At 46.6% G+C, this 18,412-nt stretch overlaps 1 protein-coding gene across 8 annotated transcripts in view; it reads right to left on the reverse strand.

Moving 5' to 3' along the window:
* LOC137426520 (galactoside alpha-(1,2)-fucosyltransferase 2-like) overlaps positions 1–17,119 on the reverse strand; it is a 73,941-nt gene extending 56,822 nt beyond the window's left edge. For 3 of the 8 annotated variants that reach the window (XR_010984331.2, XM_068115110.2, XM_078779380.1), the window contains exons 1-2: positions 13,105–13,226; positions 10,186–10,307 (exon numbers count right to left, since the gene is read on the reverse strand). Coding sequence is in view for 2 of the 8 variants with exons in the window: in XM_068115108.2 (XP_067971209.2) it covers positions 13,105–13,258 (154 nt within the window). In the remaining 6 variants the exon portion in view is untranslated. Of the gene's footprint in view, positions 1–10,185; positions 10,308–13,104; positions 13,288–17,006 lie in introns of those variants that run through there. The other 5 variants (XM_068115108.2, XM_068115109.2, XM_068115112.2 and 2 more) reach the window with 5 other exon arrangements.
* Positions 17,120–18,412: the final 1,293 nt, after the last annotated feature.

The following is an 18,412-nucleotide window of genomic DNA, read 5'->3' on the forward strand; positions in this document are numbered from 1 at the left end:
CGACGATCATCCTCTCCTGGTGCCTGCGTGCGAGTGCTGGGCTGTGTAGCATGGGACGGACTGTGAAGTGAGGCCGGTGTTCATGCCAACGCCTGAGCAGTTCGTGCCAGCCGGAGCTGTGGTCGGCCGACAAGCTCAGAAGCCAACGATTCCTGACGGACACTGCATCCAGACAAAGATAAGACGCACCACACCCGAACACGACGATTGCTTTATTTATCCTCCCCATCTGTGTGTAGTCGAAGGTCGAAGTCAGTGTGGGAACGCTCCATTAAAGGGGTTTAGTTATTTACCGGCGCGTTTCTTTGTTCTCGGAGTCCGGCAATAAACCTGCGTATTTTTTTTTTACAGCAACTCCGTTGTTGGTTTGATTTATTGATTTTCAGGTTGAAGACGCCTGCGTGCATGAAGGTAAGTCGGCATCCTCCCCAAACCCTCCGTCTCACGTATGATCCGCCATTGATTTAGATCACGCCACAAAGTAAGCTCGATTAGCCATCCGTGGACGCTCTGTCTTAATAGAGTCGTCCACAGGACAATATATATATATATATATATATATATATATATATATATATATATATATATATATATATATATATATATATATATATATATATATATATATTGTTGTGGATATGAGAATGGTTTTTTTTTTGTTGTTGTTGTAGTGTAAATTGTTGTAAAGATCACCCTTTGTAAATGTCATGACCCTTGTAAATACCTCCGTAGTGTAAAGGTCAAAGGGCGTCTCGGTAGTTATTCCATGAAACACCACATTGCAGGACCCGATAATACCCCTGTTCAGTAGTTTATTTCCTTATTATGTGTCTTAGGGTAAGGCTGTGTCTCCCATTAATTTAAATACTCCATTGCACCAAGTGAAATAAGAGTAGATCCCCTTTCATTTCATTTCAATGGCCAACTGCATTTTGGGCGGTTTTCTTCAACCACCATTGGCCACGAGGCAGGGTTGGGGAAGAAAGGCGGGTCCCCACCTCGTCAGAGAGGGGAGGAGTGAGCCAGCCCCACTCGACCAACCATGAACAAGGGGTTTGGCTTGAGAGGGCGGAGAGAGAACGTTTGGGGGAGGTTCGAAAAGGTTGAGGGGAGGGGCCTATATAACCCGCGGCGGGACGCCCCCACAGGAGACAAGAGCTGGGTCGTCAGCAGATGAGCTTTTATGAGATGCGCTTTTACTGAGACAAGAGATGAGTCCAAGAGATGAGCTAAAAGGCTGAGCTGAGCGCGTAGAGAGGTCCATGACGAGAGCTGAGTTGTGTGGTTTTGGTCAGAGCTGAGTTGGTCGTCAGGGGTGGTCAGTGGTTGCGTTGAGTGGTTGCGTTGAGTTGTCGGTGGAGAAAGAGTGGTTGGACCAAGAAAGAGAGAGGAGAGAACCCGTCACGCCAAACCCCCCACCAGCGCGTCGGCTCCACCAAGCAGCTCCGACCCGTGATCCCGCGCACACGACAGGCTCGGTGGCATCAGCGGCCGTCGAGGTCCAGCCCGACGTCCCGTGCGGGATCAAGCTCCAGCCAGCTCCGTGCCGTCCTCCCCCTCCAGCCACACACCTCCTTCCAGCCAATTCCTATCATCATTCCCCGTGTGAGTCGTCTTTGTTTGTTCTGTCCTGGGTAGATAAATAAGTCAGTATAAGCTAGTATTTTCCCTGTGTCTCTAAAAGCTTCTGTATATTATTTTCTTATCTTTCCTTCTCCTTGGTTATTTTGAGCCTGTAAATAGTAAATAAATTTAGTAGTATTTTCAACCCTTTTCTCGTCTTCTTATTCCTTTTCTTCACATCCGTCGTCTTTGTCTTTTCCCCGATTGAATAGCGGTGGCGCGATACGGCCAACGTTTGGGTAAATCGGGTGAATCGGGGAAGAACTGTTCGGCCGCGGTTATACCTCCGCTCGGTAAAAATAACATCCTAATCCGCGGACCGTAACAATTGGTAGTCAGGAGTTGGGATTCGAACCTGGGACTAAATTTATTTAGCCCAAATTTTGGACACCAATTGTGTTATTACAGTAACAAATTGGTGTCAGAAGTGTGGGATCGGACCCGAAGCGCGCTTAACGCGCTCAAAATTACAAGCTGCTGGAAATTGTTTTGTTTTTAAAGAAAAACCCGAATTTTGAAATCGCGCCATGGCTGGTCAAGGCGACGGGATGCCGGTGGGAAAGATAGACGGGGTAGAATCGACCCAGGACCTCGGGGAAATGTATGTGGATGAAAGAGAGGAGGAGAACATTGGCAATATGGTTGAGGGGGTATCAGGCGCACAAAATGGCGCTCTCGCGCATGAGGTTACGGGCGCGCAAAATGGCGCCTCGCACATGGCCACGGCGACCGCGCCCGCGACCGTAGCAGCGCCGCTGGTGGATTCGAACCTTTTTTTCCTGCAAATGGGGGCCCTTATGGACAAAATGATAAACGTAATGAGGGCCGATAGGGAGGAAAGGGAGCAGAGGGACAGAGACCGCAAGTTGGGCGAAAGGGTCCCAGGGGTGCACGACGAGGTAACGCGGGTCGAGAAGCGCTGGTTGAGCGAAGCGGAGGAAAGCACGGGTACAATGACGGGGGTAGAAATCGCGACACGGGGTTTGGAAAAGCCGGCGACCGATGAGGTAGAGGGAATTTTATTAAAGCCAACGGTCGTCGAGGTGAGTAAAGAAAAAGTGGAAGTGGGCATTGAAATTGAAGAGACCGGGGACTTAGAAAACCACTCGCGGCGGGAGGAGGTGATGGAATATGTACAAAGTCCCTGCTCAAATCATGAGGATGTGCTCACTAACCAAATAAAGAGTTTGCAGGTGCGCGTGGAGAAGGGAATCCCCCAGGTGAGTCGTGCTGTGTATTGTGCGGGTAGATTTTGCAGGAGGATGTTTAACGACAAGAGAATTGTCGCGCGATTGGGATCAAGGAAGCACCCGGGTGTTGGTGAAGGGTCCCGTGTGAGTAAAAATGGCACGCGTGTGAGGAAAAAGTGTGCGTTGGCGAGTGGGTGTGTTATAAAGTGTGGGAGTGAAACCAAGTGCGAGCGAGAATGCACGTCGGGGTGTACGGAGTGTGACGCGAGGAGTGAGTTGGTGGTGGAGCGGGTGCGAGAATGCACGCTTGGAATGGTTGAGGGTGTGCGAGGAAGCACACCTGAGTTGGTGGTAGCGCGGGTGTGGGAGAGCCCATGTGAGCGCGTTAGTGGATGGATGCCAGAGTGCACGCCCATGGTGAGTGTTACGGAGGACGTAACGGAGGAGAGGTGTGGACCGAGGTGTGCGAACGGCGAGTGTGCGCGAGAGGTGTGGTGTGTAACAGGGAGAGCGTTGGTGGAATGTACGGACGGCGTTGACGCACCGACCTCGGTGAGGGTGAAAGGGGTAGCGTATGCGTGTGAGTATGCAAGTATGCAAGTGAAGCATCGACGGTAACCGGGTTAGCGTTTAGGGCAACGGATAGCCGATGCGAGCACTCGGGGCGCGGTGTGATTTGTTGGATGCGAGGCCCGGCGCGGATCGAAGCTGCGTCGTTTCTCTTCGAAGCGTCGTTGCCGATTCGGGCTTGGCCCCGCCCCACACGGTCGAGTCCGGGCCTTGGCGGGCGAGGCGACCGGTACGGTTCAAGGGCGAGTGGGAGGAAGCGGAACGGTGCCCCCTCGTGGGGACGGGGTTCCGACCGGGGGAGATTGAGCCATCGGGCCCGGGACCGCAAGGTGCCACGCCGAGATGGTGCGTGGAATCTCGGGCCGACCAAAACCACCTCCCTTGAACCGAAAGCCGGACGGATTCAACCTGCAGGCGACCAAACCACCCGCGTTCATTGCTCGGCTTTGCGAAGCCGAGTTTAATGAAGTCATGACGCACCGAGGCTAGGATATAGCGGACTGTGATGATGGTGATGATACTGATAGTGTTTTGATTCGAAATTTAGAAAAGTGAATAGAATTGGCAGGAATTGGAAAATTTTTGATTTGTGGAAATTGGACGAGCAAAATTTATAGTAAGAGATGCCCCATGTGATGGGATGGCCAATCCACCATCCCTCACAGGGGGGGCAAAGGAGCACTAGTTTTATGGGGTGTATGGCAGTGAAAACTAGCCCGGGTGGGTTAGGATATATCGTGTGTAGGGATCTAGCGAAGATGACATTAGGTAACGTTAAGATTAGTTAGTGACAAGGATACCTGTAGTGGGGACGCAGGTAGATTAGTGGATGATAATGACGTGGTATGTGCTTAGTTTAAAGGGAAGACGGGGAGCACTAAGTTAGCAGGGCAACAGGTAGTTCAGATGATGCCGTGTGAGTGTTGGAGGTGTATTTAGAAGTGTATTGTGAAAAGTGTATGGTGACCAGGTGTGATTGCACAGGTGTGCAACTGAACAGGTGTATGGAGCAGTGTTTGAGTGATGGTGATGGTGATGTGTGTTGTGTTGACCAACTGGTCCAGGAAGAGGAGGAGGGTGCAGGTGGCACCAGGTGTGAGTGCACAGGTGTGCACCAACAGTTGTGTGAAATACATGGAGTGTGGAATATATGGAGTATTGGAATGGATGGTCGTGGAGTGAGTATGGTGGAAACTAAGGAGTGGAGTGGATGGTGCGAAGGTGTGAATGGGGGAAGAGTGGACCCCCATCACGAATACCTGGGGCGGGTAGTGTAAGTGTTAGGTAGAGGGTACAGGTAAATTGTGGTTGGATATTGGCATCTGTGGTGCGGGTGAAAGAATGATGTTTGGATGGGTGCATTAGTGTTGTGGAAATGGCTGGGCGTGTAGCCTGTTAGTGTGTGTAGTTGGTTTGCGCACTCCACCACTGTGAGGATGTCGGCCAGGTGAGGCCGCAGGTGGGCTCTGGGAGCCGGTAGTTGTGGATGGGGCCCAAGGATCCGGAGGACGGACCCGGGTAGCCCAGTGCCAGAGGGCACCAAGGGGTGACAGAGCCAGGAGGGGCCTTCCCCAGTTAGATAGGTTAGGTAAGGAGCAGGTAAGCTCGGGTGGCAACTACAGTGGTGGAGGTGTGCAGGTGGGTAGACCTGCTGGGAGAGCTACACGTCACAGCCCAGAAATTGTGCAAGGGCACCGGGAGATGAATCGGGGGAGTGAGACCCCAAATTGAGAAGCACCACAGTTTGGTCAATGGGAATTGGTTTTTAGAACCCATAGTGTAAGTTGACCAATGGATTGGCAGGGAAAGACCCCGGGTAGTGTAAAGTGTGTTAAAGTCATTTAGAAGATAGTTAGGATTGAAGTCTCCTCGCACCATCTGCATCCACTCACCTGAGATGACGTACCTCCACACCATACCATGTTTTGATTATTTTTTATGTGCAAATATTTTGGATTGTGAGACGCATCATGACGTGGGTGTGACATTGTGCTTTATGTTCCATCTCTCCCTCCTTGTGAGGGTTGATGATGAATTTGAGTGATGGCAAGTTTTGGCTAGAGGGATTGTGGAGACGAATTTCGTATGGGAAATATGGGGAGACGTGACAGTAGCGACGAATTTGTAATGTGTAGATTTTGTACATATGGGGTAAGGGCAAGGGTAGTGTAGGGGACAGGGGGGTGACGTACGGTAGGGACGAGCTTTCTCACTTCGCCCTCCATACGCATTTCGCCTTGCATTGCCTTATTGATGTGTACCCTTGTGACCTTACCCCTCGCTCATTTGTCTTCCCCCTTTTGTCTCCCACATGACCTGTGCGCCATTGGGCACCGAGGGGAGTGTGCGTGAGTCCGCCATTGTGCTCCCGGAACTCCCAGAACCAGCTGTCTGCATCGATGCACCACATGATGGACCACATATCTGTGGCCGAGCACCACTTATGGACCCCATGGGTTGGGGCATGGCCCCTCTGCTGGAACCGGCCATGAAGGCCCGAAATCTTGCTGGCGGACCTTGGCCACAGGGCACCGATGCCCCACAGGTGAACCACACGTAGTCGGCCCTGTGGGCCATAAATAAAATAAATAAAAATGGACACGTTGGGTGCATTTCGTTTTAATACAAATAGGCCGCCAGCAAAGGAAAATGACAACAACTGGAAGAAATAATAATAGCCAGCAGAGGGAGCTGAAGAGCAAGAGATCACCTGCAGGGTTAGGGGTTGTTGATTTTATTTTTATTCATGAACATTGATGAACAGTGATGACTGCACCGATTGGTGCTTGGGGGTGTATTGGTGCGTTTTTGGGTGTTTTCATGGTGCGTCGATGCAGAGCAGACTGTCTCCCCCCCCCAGAAAGAACAATTACAGGTCCTGGGTTACGTTTTGTAAATAAAAGTAGCGTCAATTGTAAATAATGCTCCCCACCGTCAGTGTGTAGTTTGAAGACCATTCCGCAATTCGGTTACCTGTGGGCGTAAGTCTGTTAGCCAGGGTGCAATGGAGCAGCGGGACACATTTATTTATGTTTTAAAACTGTCGCACTCAGGGTCAGGTTAAAAGTAGAGGGAACTACACCTACGTGTCACACTAAATTTAAGTTGTAGGCCCGGGACGTGTCTAAGAGGAGGAGGGTGCAGTGTTGTGGATATGAGAATGGTTTTTTTGTTGTTGTTGTTGAAGTGTAAATTGTTGTAAAGATCACCCTTTGTAAATGTCATGACCCTTGTAAATACCTCCGTAGTGTAAAGGTCAAAGGGCGTCTCGGTAGTTATTCCATGAAACACCACATTGCAGGACCCGATAATACCCCTGTTCAGTAGTTTATTTCCTTATTATGTGTCTTAGGGTAAGGCTGTGTCTCCCATTAATTTAAATACTCCATTGCACCAAGTGAAATAAGAGTAGATCCCCTTTCATTTCATTTCAATGGCCAACTGCATTTTGGGCGGTTTTCTTCAACCACCATTGGCCACGAGGCAGGGTTGGGGAAGAAAGGCGGGTCCGCACCTCGTCAGAGAGGGGAGGAGTGAGCCAGCCCCACTCGACCAACCATGAACAAGGGGTTTGGCTTGAGAGGGCGGAGAGAGAACGTTTGGGGGAGGTTCGAAAAGGTTGAGGGGAGGGGCCTGTATAACCCGCGGCGGGACGCCCCCACAGGAGACAAGAGCTGGGTCGTCAGCAGATGAGCTTTTATGAGATGCGCTTTTACTGAGACAAGAGATGAGTCCAAGAGATGAGCTAAAAGGCTGAGCTGAGCACGTAGAGAGGTCCATGACAAGAGCTGAGTTGTGTGGTTTTGGTCAGAGCTGAGTTGGTCATCAGGGGTGGTCAGTGGTTGCGTTGAGTGGTTGCGTTGAGTTGTCGGTGGAGAAAGAGTGGTTGGACCAAGAAAGAGAGAGGAGAGAACCCGTCACGCCAAACCCCCCACCAGCGCGTCGGCTCCACCAAGCAGCTCCGACCCGTGATCCCGCGCACAAGACAGGCTCGGTGGCATCAGCGGCCGTCGAGGTCCAGCCCGACGTCCCGTGCGGGATCAAGCTCCAGCCAGCTCCGTGCCGTCCTCCCCCTCCAGCCACACACCTCCTTCCAGCCAATTCCTATCATCATTCCCCGTGTGAGTCGTCTTTGTTTGTTCTGTCCTGGGTAGATAATGAAGTCAGTATAAGCTAGTATTTTCCCTGTGTCTCTAAAAGCTTCTGTATATTATTTTCTTATCTTTCCTTCTCCTTGGTTATTTTGAGCCTGTAAATAGTAAATAAATTTAGTAGTATTTTCAGCCCTTTTCTCGTCTTCTTATTCCTTTTCTTCACATCCGTCGTCTTTGTCTTTTCCCTGATTGAATAGCGGTGGCGCGATACGGCCAACGTTTGGGTAAATCGGGTGAATCGGGGAAGAACTGTTCGGCCGCGGTTATACCTCTGCTCGGTAAAATTAACATCCTAATCCGCTTATATATATATAAGCTTGGCTCAGGTCGCTACGCTTGCCTCACCACACGTCGTAACAGAAGAATGGGCTTGGTTTAGCCGGATCCGAATCTTCACCGAAATTGAATTGATTCTCTCTTGTCACACACACAACCTATCCAACAAGTTTCGTCCAAATCCATCCATAAATTTTTGAGATATCCTGCTATGTATAGTTTTTAACCCTATCGTACAACGATGAAGAATCATTGTAAAAAATTCAAAACTTTTGATCCGGATCCACATTCTGATCTTGAACAAAATCAAATCAACTTGTCCTTGTCATATAGACAACTTGTCCACAAGGTTTCGTCTGAATCCGTCTGTATCTCTGAGATATCATGCTATATATCGTTTTTACCCTATCTCTCAATGGAGAAGAAAAACTGAAATTTTTTTATCTGATCCGGCTTCAATTCTTCACCAAATTTGAAGGAATTCTTCCTTGTCACACACACACACACAACCTGTCCACCAAGTTTCGGCCAAATCCATCCATATCTTTTTGAGATATCCTGCTTTATGTCGGTTTTAGCCCTTTCTCTCAAGGGTGAAGAATCACTTAATAAATTAAATAATTATTATATCCGAATCCATATTCAGATCTTCACCAAAATCGAAGCAATAAGACCTTGTCGGGCACACAACCTGTCCACCAAGTTTCGTCCAAATACGTCCACAACTTTTTGAGATATTTTGTTCACAAACAAACAGACAGGGGTGAAAACAACCTCCATCCACCATTGGTGGCGGAGTTAATGAGGTATTCAACCCTGAGTAAATACTTCATAGAAGCGTCTTTGGCTTCGATTACAGCTTTGAGTCTTCTTAGGTACTGTATGTCTGTATATGGCTCCATTCATTGTTCCTATCTGGTCTCCAAGGTGTCCAACTGGTTTTCTGATGGGACAGGAGTTGGCATAATTATAAATAATACATATGTCAAATGTATCTTGCTGTCCCGCTCCCATCAGGCTGATTGACAGTCGTTGTCCCGCCCACCCCTCTTGATGCTTCATTGCGCAATTTGTAAATATGAAGTTACACCTGCTTTTCGTGTAATTGTTTCAAAGTATGACAATTTGAGGTCTCATGGACCTTCCCACTCTAAAATGCAGTCGATTCGCGTTTGAACAAGGTGCTGAGATTAACGCAATTTTGAGTTACTCTGAAAAGAAGAATTACAAACAGGTTATTTTTGTTCTGTCAATTATTTATATCAGTGAAGCTGTCCAAATGTTTAACCATTTGCTTGCTTCTCTCAGATTTGAGACAAGATGAAACTTTTTTTTTTAACGACAAAAAATATATGATTTTTAACTCTTAGATGCAGGCGTAAAAAATCCTACATAAACGCAGCCATTGGGCCTCGGAGGCCCAACGGATGTATTCGTGTAATGTTTTTTTAAATTTATATTTTTTATAGATTTTTTTTCTTTCATATCCTTTTTCAATCCAAGTCGATGCTCATGGATGTGTATTTGCTCAGAAAATGCGAATCATTGATCCTATTAGTTGGAAGAATCCCATACAAGTAATGAATCTTTTTTCTTTTTTTTCTTTTTTACAAATTTTTTTTGGTTCTTGGTTTTTCAATTTTTTTTCTCTAAAAAGTTGAGGCTCATGGACGAGTATTTGCTCAAAAAATATGATTCACTAATCTTTTTATTTGGAATGTATATGTCCGCAACTGTCAAAAAACCTACACCAATGCAGCCATTGGGCCTCGGAGGCCACACAAATGTTCCCACTAACCTGAATGAAATTTATATATTTTTGTCACTGAATTATTTGCAACCAGGTTATAGGAGCATAAAATGAGGCTCATATCAAGAAAATAATGATATAGCATAGTAGTACAACAACATATATGCGGGGCCTCGAGGCCCCAGGCCTGCATTCTTGTCAGATTTCCAGGTTTTAAGTGAAGAATGAAGATTTCCCCCCGAGCCTGAATGATTTTTTTTTTTTAATGTCACTGAATTTTGTGTAACAACATCAAAGTTGGTGAAAATGAGGCTCATTCCAAAAAAAAAAATATTGTACAGCATAGTTTTTGCAACAAAAAAAACCGTGTGGGCCTCTGAGGCCCAATCACTGCATCCAAGGGTTAAATGAACACTTTGAAAAAAATGACGCAGCACACAAAGGGTTAATAAGTGTTATTTGATGCGAAATCCTCCACAGACTGACTGGTCGGTACTTTCATAAGTTAACGAGTTTGCATCTTGGTAGATTTTCTTTTGTGAAGAATTGTGTCATCCCTACATCTGATTTGTTGATTTGTAATACTCAGTTCCAGAAAGAGGATAATAAGCTTGTTACGTACATGTCAGGTGGGTCGACGACAACCGTTGACTACCTGCTGGTGTGTAGGCGAGATAGGGGGCACCTCCGTGACACAAATGTGATCCCGGGGGAGGAGGCTGTTTCACAGCACCACTTGGTTGTCTGCGACATAAGGGTGAAAGGTACGAGGAGAACTCGGCGGGTGAAGTACCAACTGAGAATGAAGGTGTGGAGGTTGAAAGAGGTGACAGTGAGGGAAGCATTAAAAGAGAGGCTGAGTATGGTGGAGGATGATGTGGTTGAGCTTGAAAGTGGTTGGATGTCAATGAAAGATAGTCTGTTGGGAGCCGTTGGTGAGGTATGTGGATGGACAAAAGGACCACCGAGGCACTCGGAAACATGGTGGTGGGATGATTAAGTTGGAAAGAAGATTGACGAGAAGAGGAAGAAGTTCAAGGAGTGGCAGAAGGCGAAGGGTATGGGGGCAGAAAAGGCAGAGCATGAAAGTTATAAGGCAGCCAAGAAGGCTGCAAAGAAAGAGGTAGCAAAGGCGCAGGAGGGATGTAGGAAAATGTTCGGAGAACGCTTGGATACGGAAAAGGGTCAGAGAGCGGTATTCAGGATTGCAAAGCAGAAGCGAAAGAGAGGTGTGATGTGATGGGGGTGAGTTGCTTGAAGGATGAAGTGGGACAAATCGTTGTGGACTCAGATGGAATTAAAGGAAGATGGAAGAGATATATGGAAATACTGTTGATTGCAGAGAATGAATGGGATGGCAACATAGAGAGTAACCCAGTTTTCGGACCGGCAGAGAAGATAACCGAGAAGGAAGTTGAGGAAGCAATAAAAGCAATGAAGAGTAGAAAAGCGGGAGGGTCGACGGGAGTTGTGGGAGATATGTTGAAGGCAGCGGGAAATTGGGGTGTGAAGAGAATGACAGAGATCTGTAATCTGGTGGTGAAAGAAGGCCGCATTCCAGTGGATTGGGAACTGAGTGCCTTCGTCCCTCTATACAAGGGGAAAGGTGACCCTCTGGAGTGTGGCTCGTATCGAGCGATAAAGTTATTGAAGCATGGAATGAAGGTATTGGAAAGGGTGTTGGAGAGGAGGATAAGGAAGAAAGTGAAGATTGACGAAATGCAGTTTGGATTTATGCCAGGAAGAGGAACGACAGACGCGTTTTTTATCGTGAGGCAGTTGCAGGAGAAGTATATGGAGAAGAGGAAGAAGTTGTTTCTTGGGTTTGTTGATCTGGAGAAAGCATTCGATAGGGTTCCACGTGAAGTAGTGACATGGGCATTGAGGAAGTTAGGAGTGGAGGAATGGTTGATCAGAGCAGTGATGGTCCCCTTGTGTTTTATACCCCTCCCCCCCCCCTCCCCTTCCCACGCCTCCTGCCCCCAAGCCCTCTCTCTCCCACACTTCTCCCTGCTCTCAAATGTTGTGGTTGTGTGCTTCCCCTTCTCTCCCCATCTTGTCTTCCGCTCCCTCTTTTTGTATATTTTGTTTGGTTGATTTGTTTGTGAAATAAATGTTAGCTCTTTCACGAGCCTCGATTCAGTATACAAAAAAAGAAGAAAAAAAAATGTACAAAAGAGCGCGCATAGCTGTAAGGACGAAGGACGGGAACAGTGGTGAGTTTGAGGTGAAGGTGGGAGTGCATCAGGGGTCGGTACTAAGTCCACTACTATTTGTAGCTGTGATGGAGGTGCTGGCTCAGAATGTAAAGGAGGGTTTGCCGTGGGAGTTGTTGTATGCAGATGATCTGGTGTTGATTGCAGAAAGTATGGATGGACTGAAGGAGAAGATGAACAAGTGGAAGGAGTGTATGGAGACAAAAGGTCTGAAGGTGAATATCGGAAAAACGAAGGTGATGGCAAGTGGTAAAGCATGTGGTGAGGTGGAAAAAACTGGGACGTGGCCGTGTGCTGTGTGCAGGAAGGGTGTTGGAGTGAATTCCATTCAATGAACAATGTGCGCTGAGTGGGTTCATCAAAAATGTCGTGGTTTGAGAGGGTCATTAACCAGTGTGGCAGCTACATTCAAGTGTAAGGTGTGCACAGAGGGAGCTGCAGATGGAGGAAATGTTGAGTTGGATCTTGGAGACGGCGTGAAGCTGGAAGGTGTGAAAACATTTTGTTACCTTGGAGACATGCTGAATGGAGAATGTGGATCAGACTCGGCAACGGTTGCTCGAGTGAGATGTGCATGGAAGAAGTTTCGGGAACTGAGTGGCGTGCTGACGAGGAGGGGAGTGTCATTGAAGCTGAAGGGAAAGGTGCATGCTGCATGTGTGAGAAGTGTTATGATTTATGGGAGTGAGACATGGGTAATGAACGTAGAGCAGCAACGAAGGCTGGAAAGGGTGGAAATGCGAATGGTTCGGTGGATGTGTGGAGTATCGTTGAGAGAGAGGAAGACAAATGATGAATTGCGAAAGATGATGGGAATAGAGCCTGTGATGGATGCTGTGAAGAGAAACAGGTTGAGATGGTTTGGTCATGTGTTGAGGAAGGATGAAAGTGACTGGTTGAAAAGAGTGATGGGAATGAATATAGAAGGAAGTAGAGGACGGGGAAGGCCGAGAAAGACTTGGCTGAAGGTGGTCGAAGAAGAAATGCGGGCAAGGGGGTTAACAAGGGGAGATGCCGAAAATAGGGCAAAATGGAGAACATTGTCATGGGGACCGCAAGGCTAACCCCCGCTCTTGCAGGGAAAATGGCCTTAAAATGCCTGTAAAATGCCTACATCACTCGTCTTCCGACTTCCTGATATATCATCAATTCAATTTGAAGTTTGATATCAGATTTAAAATTGGTAACTATTTATGCGATTTTATCAAATTCATGAAAATGACAAAAAACATAATCATCTTCTCATAGCCACTTCGAAATAAATTTCCAGATAAGGTCCCCCCTACTTTTAAATAGTGATGAGCGCCACTGCAAGCATCTCTTACTTATATTCGGAGAGGACGATAAAGGTGTGAACAGACCGTAGGTGAAACACAATGCACTGCAGATCACAAGCAGGATAATGACCCTCATCGACATGAGATTTCCAGCTCTAGAAGTCTCATCAGGAACTCTCAAACCGGTTTGTCCAGGTGTCATATTCTTTCATAAAAATGTTTCACTGGAATCTATAAACATAAGGTGGAGAATAAAAAGATGCTTTAAATACATTGGTATTGGTTTATGGATAAATGGCTTCAAAACTACACAGGCATTGGAAAAAGATGATTTAAGTTGTAATAGTCATAATAAAATCATCATCAAAACTAGATGGTATTCATAGAAAACTTACCCTGCACAGTCAACTTGGTGTGAACTAACTCTTCCGTTTTTGAACGTTTCTTTTTTTTGATCCAATATGGCTGCCAGACCACGTGATTGATGACATCATAAATTTATATTCTCTAAATAATTGTTGCATAGATCATGCTCAATCAATTTCAAATTGATCAGACTAAGCGTTGTCCCTGTCGAATAATGACGTCATAAATATGGCACCAATGACGTCATCGTTAACAACATCTATTCCACATATGGAGTAATTTACAATGAGCCATGTTTCAATTTTTTCCATAGAGTGGTTTCAGAGATTTAGAGGTGCGACATTTTCCCAAGATGGCGCCTGTACCACGTGACCTATGACGTCATAATATTCATTAAAATATTCTACAGGAGGAGGCCCTACTATGGTGAAAATCTCTTGTCAATCATACGTACGTAAAGGAATGCTTAACCTCGCTTTTCGCTTCGCGAGCGCAGGGTAATAATAACTAGAACGGCACTCAGTAGAGCGCGTACCTCCACCAGGCTGAACAGTTTATGTTTTGTATCCCACTGATAGGCCGGATCTGGATTCGGACCTGAACCAAAATCTAATCGGCTTGGTCTTGTCATCTAACCAACTCGTCCACCAAGTTTTTTCATAACTCGTCCACAACTTTTTTAATTATCATGTTATATATCGTTTTTCGTCCGATCTCTCAATCGTGAAGGATCACTTAAAAATTAAATAATTCTTGTAACTGGATCCATATTCAGATCTTCATCAAAGTCGAATCGATTCGTTGTTGTCACACACACAACCTGTGCACCACGTTTTGTCCAAATCTGTCCATAACTTTCTGAGATATTCTGCCATGTATCGGTTTTAGCTCTTTCACTCAATGGTGAAGATTCCCTTGAAAATTAAATAATTCTTGTTTCTGAATCCATATTCAGATCTTCACCAAAATCGAATCTGGTAGTCCGTGTCAGACACCCAACATGTCCACCAGGTTTCGTCCAAATCCGTCCACAACTTTTTGAGATATCCTGCTATGAATCGATTTTGGCCCTTTCTCCCAATGGTGAAGAATCATTAAAAAAAATTATACTAGCCGGATCCGAATCCGGATCTTCACCAAAATCTAATCATTTCATCCTTGCACCATACTCTATATCTCTGCCAAATTTCGTCCGAATCACTCGACAACTTTTTGAGATATCCTGCTATGTATCGATTTAGGCCCTTTCACCCAATGGTGAAGAATCATTTAAAAAATTATACTAGCCGGATCCGAATCCGGATCTTCACCAAAATCTAATTTTTCTGTCCTTGCAACATACTCTATATCTCTGCCAAATTTCGTCCGAATCACTCGACAACTTTTTGAGATATCTTGTCCACAGACAGACAAACAAACAGACAGACAAGCAGACAGACAGATAGGGGTGAAAACATAACCTCCATCCACCTTAAGTGGCGGAGGTAATAATACGAGTTATCTCGCCGTCACAATGAACTTCGACGCAAGAGGAGGGCATCCTGATTCTAATGTACCATAATCAAGGGTTAGTCTTTTTGAGCAACGTAATTTGAGCGTGTCAGGTTTTCAGGTCACATTTAATTGGGAGAGTTGATAAGTCGAATTACTTTGGATTCAATTCTGTCCAGTAAGTATGTGGAACTATAACCTCCCCAGATGTGAGAGCAGATCTCTATACAAGGACGAATCAATCCTTTATATAGTTGAAGCAACTGTTGAGAGGAGAAGAATCTTCGACATCTGAACAGGACTCCCAGTTTCTTCGAGGCAGATTTAGCTATTTGTGTAATGTGTGGATTCCAGGATAGATTTGAAGTTAGGGTAATACCTAGTAGGTTTATTATATCACATGGTGTAATTGTGGAACTTTCAAAGGAGATTGGAGAGTTGAGAGGAGTTTTGGAGAGACGTATGGGAAGAAATTGAGTTTTAGAAGCATTAAATTTAACCTGATTACATTTGCCCCACTGGGAAATCTTGTCCAAATCCGAATTTAAAGAGGTTGTTGTGATAAAACGAGATGCAGATCGATTGAGGGAAGATGGGGCAGATGGGAAAAACATGGAGGAATGCAACGTTGAATCATCAGCATATGAGTGCATTTGGTTATTTGTAGAAGAAAGAAGGTCATTGATAAAAAGAAGGAAGAGTGTTGGAGACAGAACAGAACCCTGAGGAACACCGCTGTTGATAGGGAAGGAGGGAGATGTTGAGCCATGGACAATTACAGAGATAGAGCGGTCGGAGAGAAAGCTCGATATGAGAGAGCAGAGTGAAGGAGGAAAGCCGAAAGAGGGAGCTAGGATATCAGACCCCGATGCCAAACTCTGTCAAAAGCTTTTGAGATATCAAGGCCTACAACAAAGGATTCTCCAAAATCTCAGAGAAGAGGTCCAGACATTTGTGACATTCGTGGTTTGCCATTGCCTCCCCCACAGTATTTAGCGCAGGCATTTTTAGTTTGTTCAGGATGCCGGCGATAGCTCGCCGACCCTTCGCGAAGGACACCGACTAATGCCGACAGATGGGACTCCCGGTTTAACGTTCATCCGAGGGACGTCACACACATTGATGAATTACCCTGCCTGTGAAACGCCAACATGTCAGGATTCGAACCTTGGCTCGACAGCTCAGAGGTGAGTGTACACACCTGTCAGCCATTGTACCATCGAGTAGCCCATTTAGACCATCAAAGCCTGCGTCATTATTACCAACTAATGGTTGTTTGTCCAAAGTCCATGGACATGGGCGATCGTTTTTAAATGCTGAACAACGGAAGGAATCAGCACGTTGCAATTACTGCACCTGTACAAATTCCATTGTCATCCATTCATTACCTGCGCCATCGAAAGTGGATGGAGGTTATGTTTTCACCCCTGTCTGCCTGTCTACCCCTGTCTGTCTGTCTGTTTGGCTGTTTGTGTCTCTGCCTGTTTGTCTGTCTGTCTGTGAACAAAATATCTCAAAAAGTCATGGACGGATTCGGACCCAACTTGGTGGATCGATTGAGTGTGTGACAAGAACGAATCGATTCGATTTTGGTTCAGGTCCGAATCCAGATCCGGCCTATAAGTGGAATACAAAACGTAAAGTGTTGAGCCTGGCAGAGGTGTGCGCTCTCCATACCGAGTGCCGTTCTAGTTACCTATCAAAATTCACCTTGATGCATGACCGTGACGTCGGGCGACTTGATGACCCAGAAAACGGTAATAGTCACGGAAAAACTCACAGTAAAATGGGAACGTTTGCATGTCCATATATACCACACGTACTACCTACCATAGATGCACTTTTTAAGTCTTTGGTATGACTTGGTCGGGATTCCAACGGCCGACATCCCACCCATAGAGTAGACGCTCGAACCATTACACCACCGAGTCAGGTACGAGTTGCTCTCGGTATTCTAAACGATTTTACAATTACGATTCAGCAGGTCACAAGGCCAAAAGCTTTTGTCTATAATTAATAATTTCTGTTGTATTTACGAATGCTAATTGTTAATCAGACGTCTTGACTTCAAATTAAATCTTACAAATCCTCACCTGTATTACGTGAAAAGCAAGCGGAAGGTACGCCGGTACTCCAGGTTTCATGACAACAGGTGTTGCCGTATATAAATGTCACGTCACAAGCAAACGTTTCATCGAAAATGGGCGTAGTTTAATGATATCGGTAAAGGGAGTTCACCCTTTGTTTACCTGCTGTTGGTTCTTGCATTGGTCACAATCAGGGAGCGAAACATTCAGTGAGTGAAACATTCAGTGAGTGAAACATTCAGTGAGTGAAACATTGTTGTTTTTTTTTGTTGTTGTTGTTTTTTTTTTTTGTTGTTTTTTTTGTATGCTGAATCGAGGCTCGTGAAAGAGCTAACATTTATTTCACAAACAAATCAACCAGACAAACAAAATATATAAAAAGAGGGCGCGGAAGACAAGATGGGGAGAGAAGGGGAAGCACACAAACACAACATTTGAGAGTAGGGAGATGTGTGGGAGGGAGAGGGCTTGGGGGGCTCAGGTACATCCCATTTCCTTTGATCATCCTTGAGATGTCTCTACAACTTGACTGGAGTCCACCTGTGGCCAATTCAATTGATTGGCCATGATTTATAAAGAAACACACCTTTCTGTACAAGGTCCCACAGTTGACATTGTATGTCAGTGATGTTCATGTGACAAAGGCTAAGAGGTGATCTGATCATCTCTCCGTCTTCACAGCGGAACTCTTTGCTATCGTATTTGCTCTGGAATGGCAAATCGAATTCAACCCTCTCAGTGCCGTGATCTTTTCTGATTCCCTCTCTGCACTTAAGGTTCTGGAGTCTCTAAAGGAGGGATGCAGATTTGACCTGGTGCTCGAAGTACTGCACCTGATCAACATTGCTAGTTGGAGCGGATCTGTGGTCAATCTGTGCTGGATCCCCGCTCATGTGGTGCTGGATCCCCGCCGCTCATGTGGTGCTGGATCCCCGCCGCTCGTGGTGCTGGATCCCCGCCGCTCATGTGGTGCTGGATCCCCGCCGCTCATGTGGTGCTGGATCCCCGCCGCTAATGTGGTGCTGGATCCCCGCTCATGTGGTGCTGGATCCCCGCTCATGTGGTGCTGGATCCCCGCCGCTCATGTGGTGCTGGATCCCCGCTCATGTGGTGCTGGATCCCCGCTCATGTGGTGCTGGATCCCCGCCGCTCGTGGTGCTGGATCCCCGCTCATGTGGTGCTGGATCCCCGCCGCTCGTGGTGCTGGATCCCCGCTCATGTGGTGCTGGATCCCCGCTCATGTGGTGCTGGATCCCCGCCGCTCATGTGGTGCTGGATCCCCGCTCATGTGGTGCTGGATCCCCGCTCATGTGGTGCTGGATCCCCGCCGCTCATGTGGTGCTGGATCCCCGCTCATGTGGTGCTGGATCCCCGCTCATGTGGTGCTGGATCCCCGCCGCTCATGTGGTGCT

This window comes from Myxine glutinosa, chromosome 5 (genome assembly GCF_964187855.1).
Source record: "Myxine glutinosa chromosome 5, kmMyxGlut1.1, whole genome shotgun sequence".
Classification (NCBI taxonomy): domain Eukaryota; kingdom Metazoa; phylum Chordata; class Myxini; order Myxiniformes; family Myxinidae; genus Myxine; species Myxine glutinosa.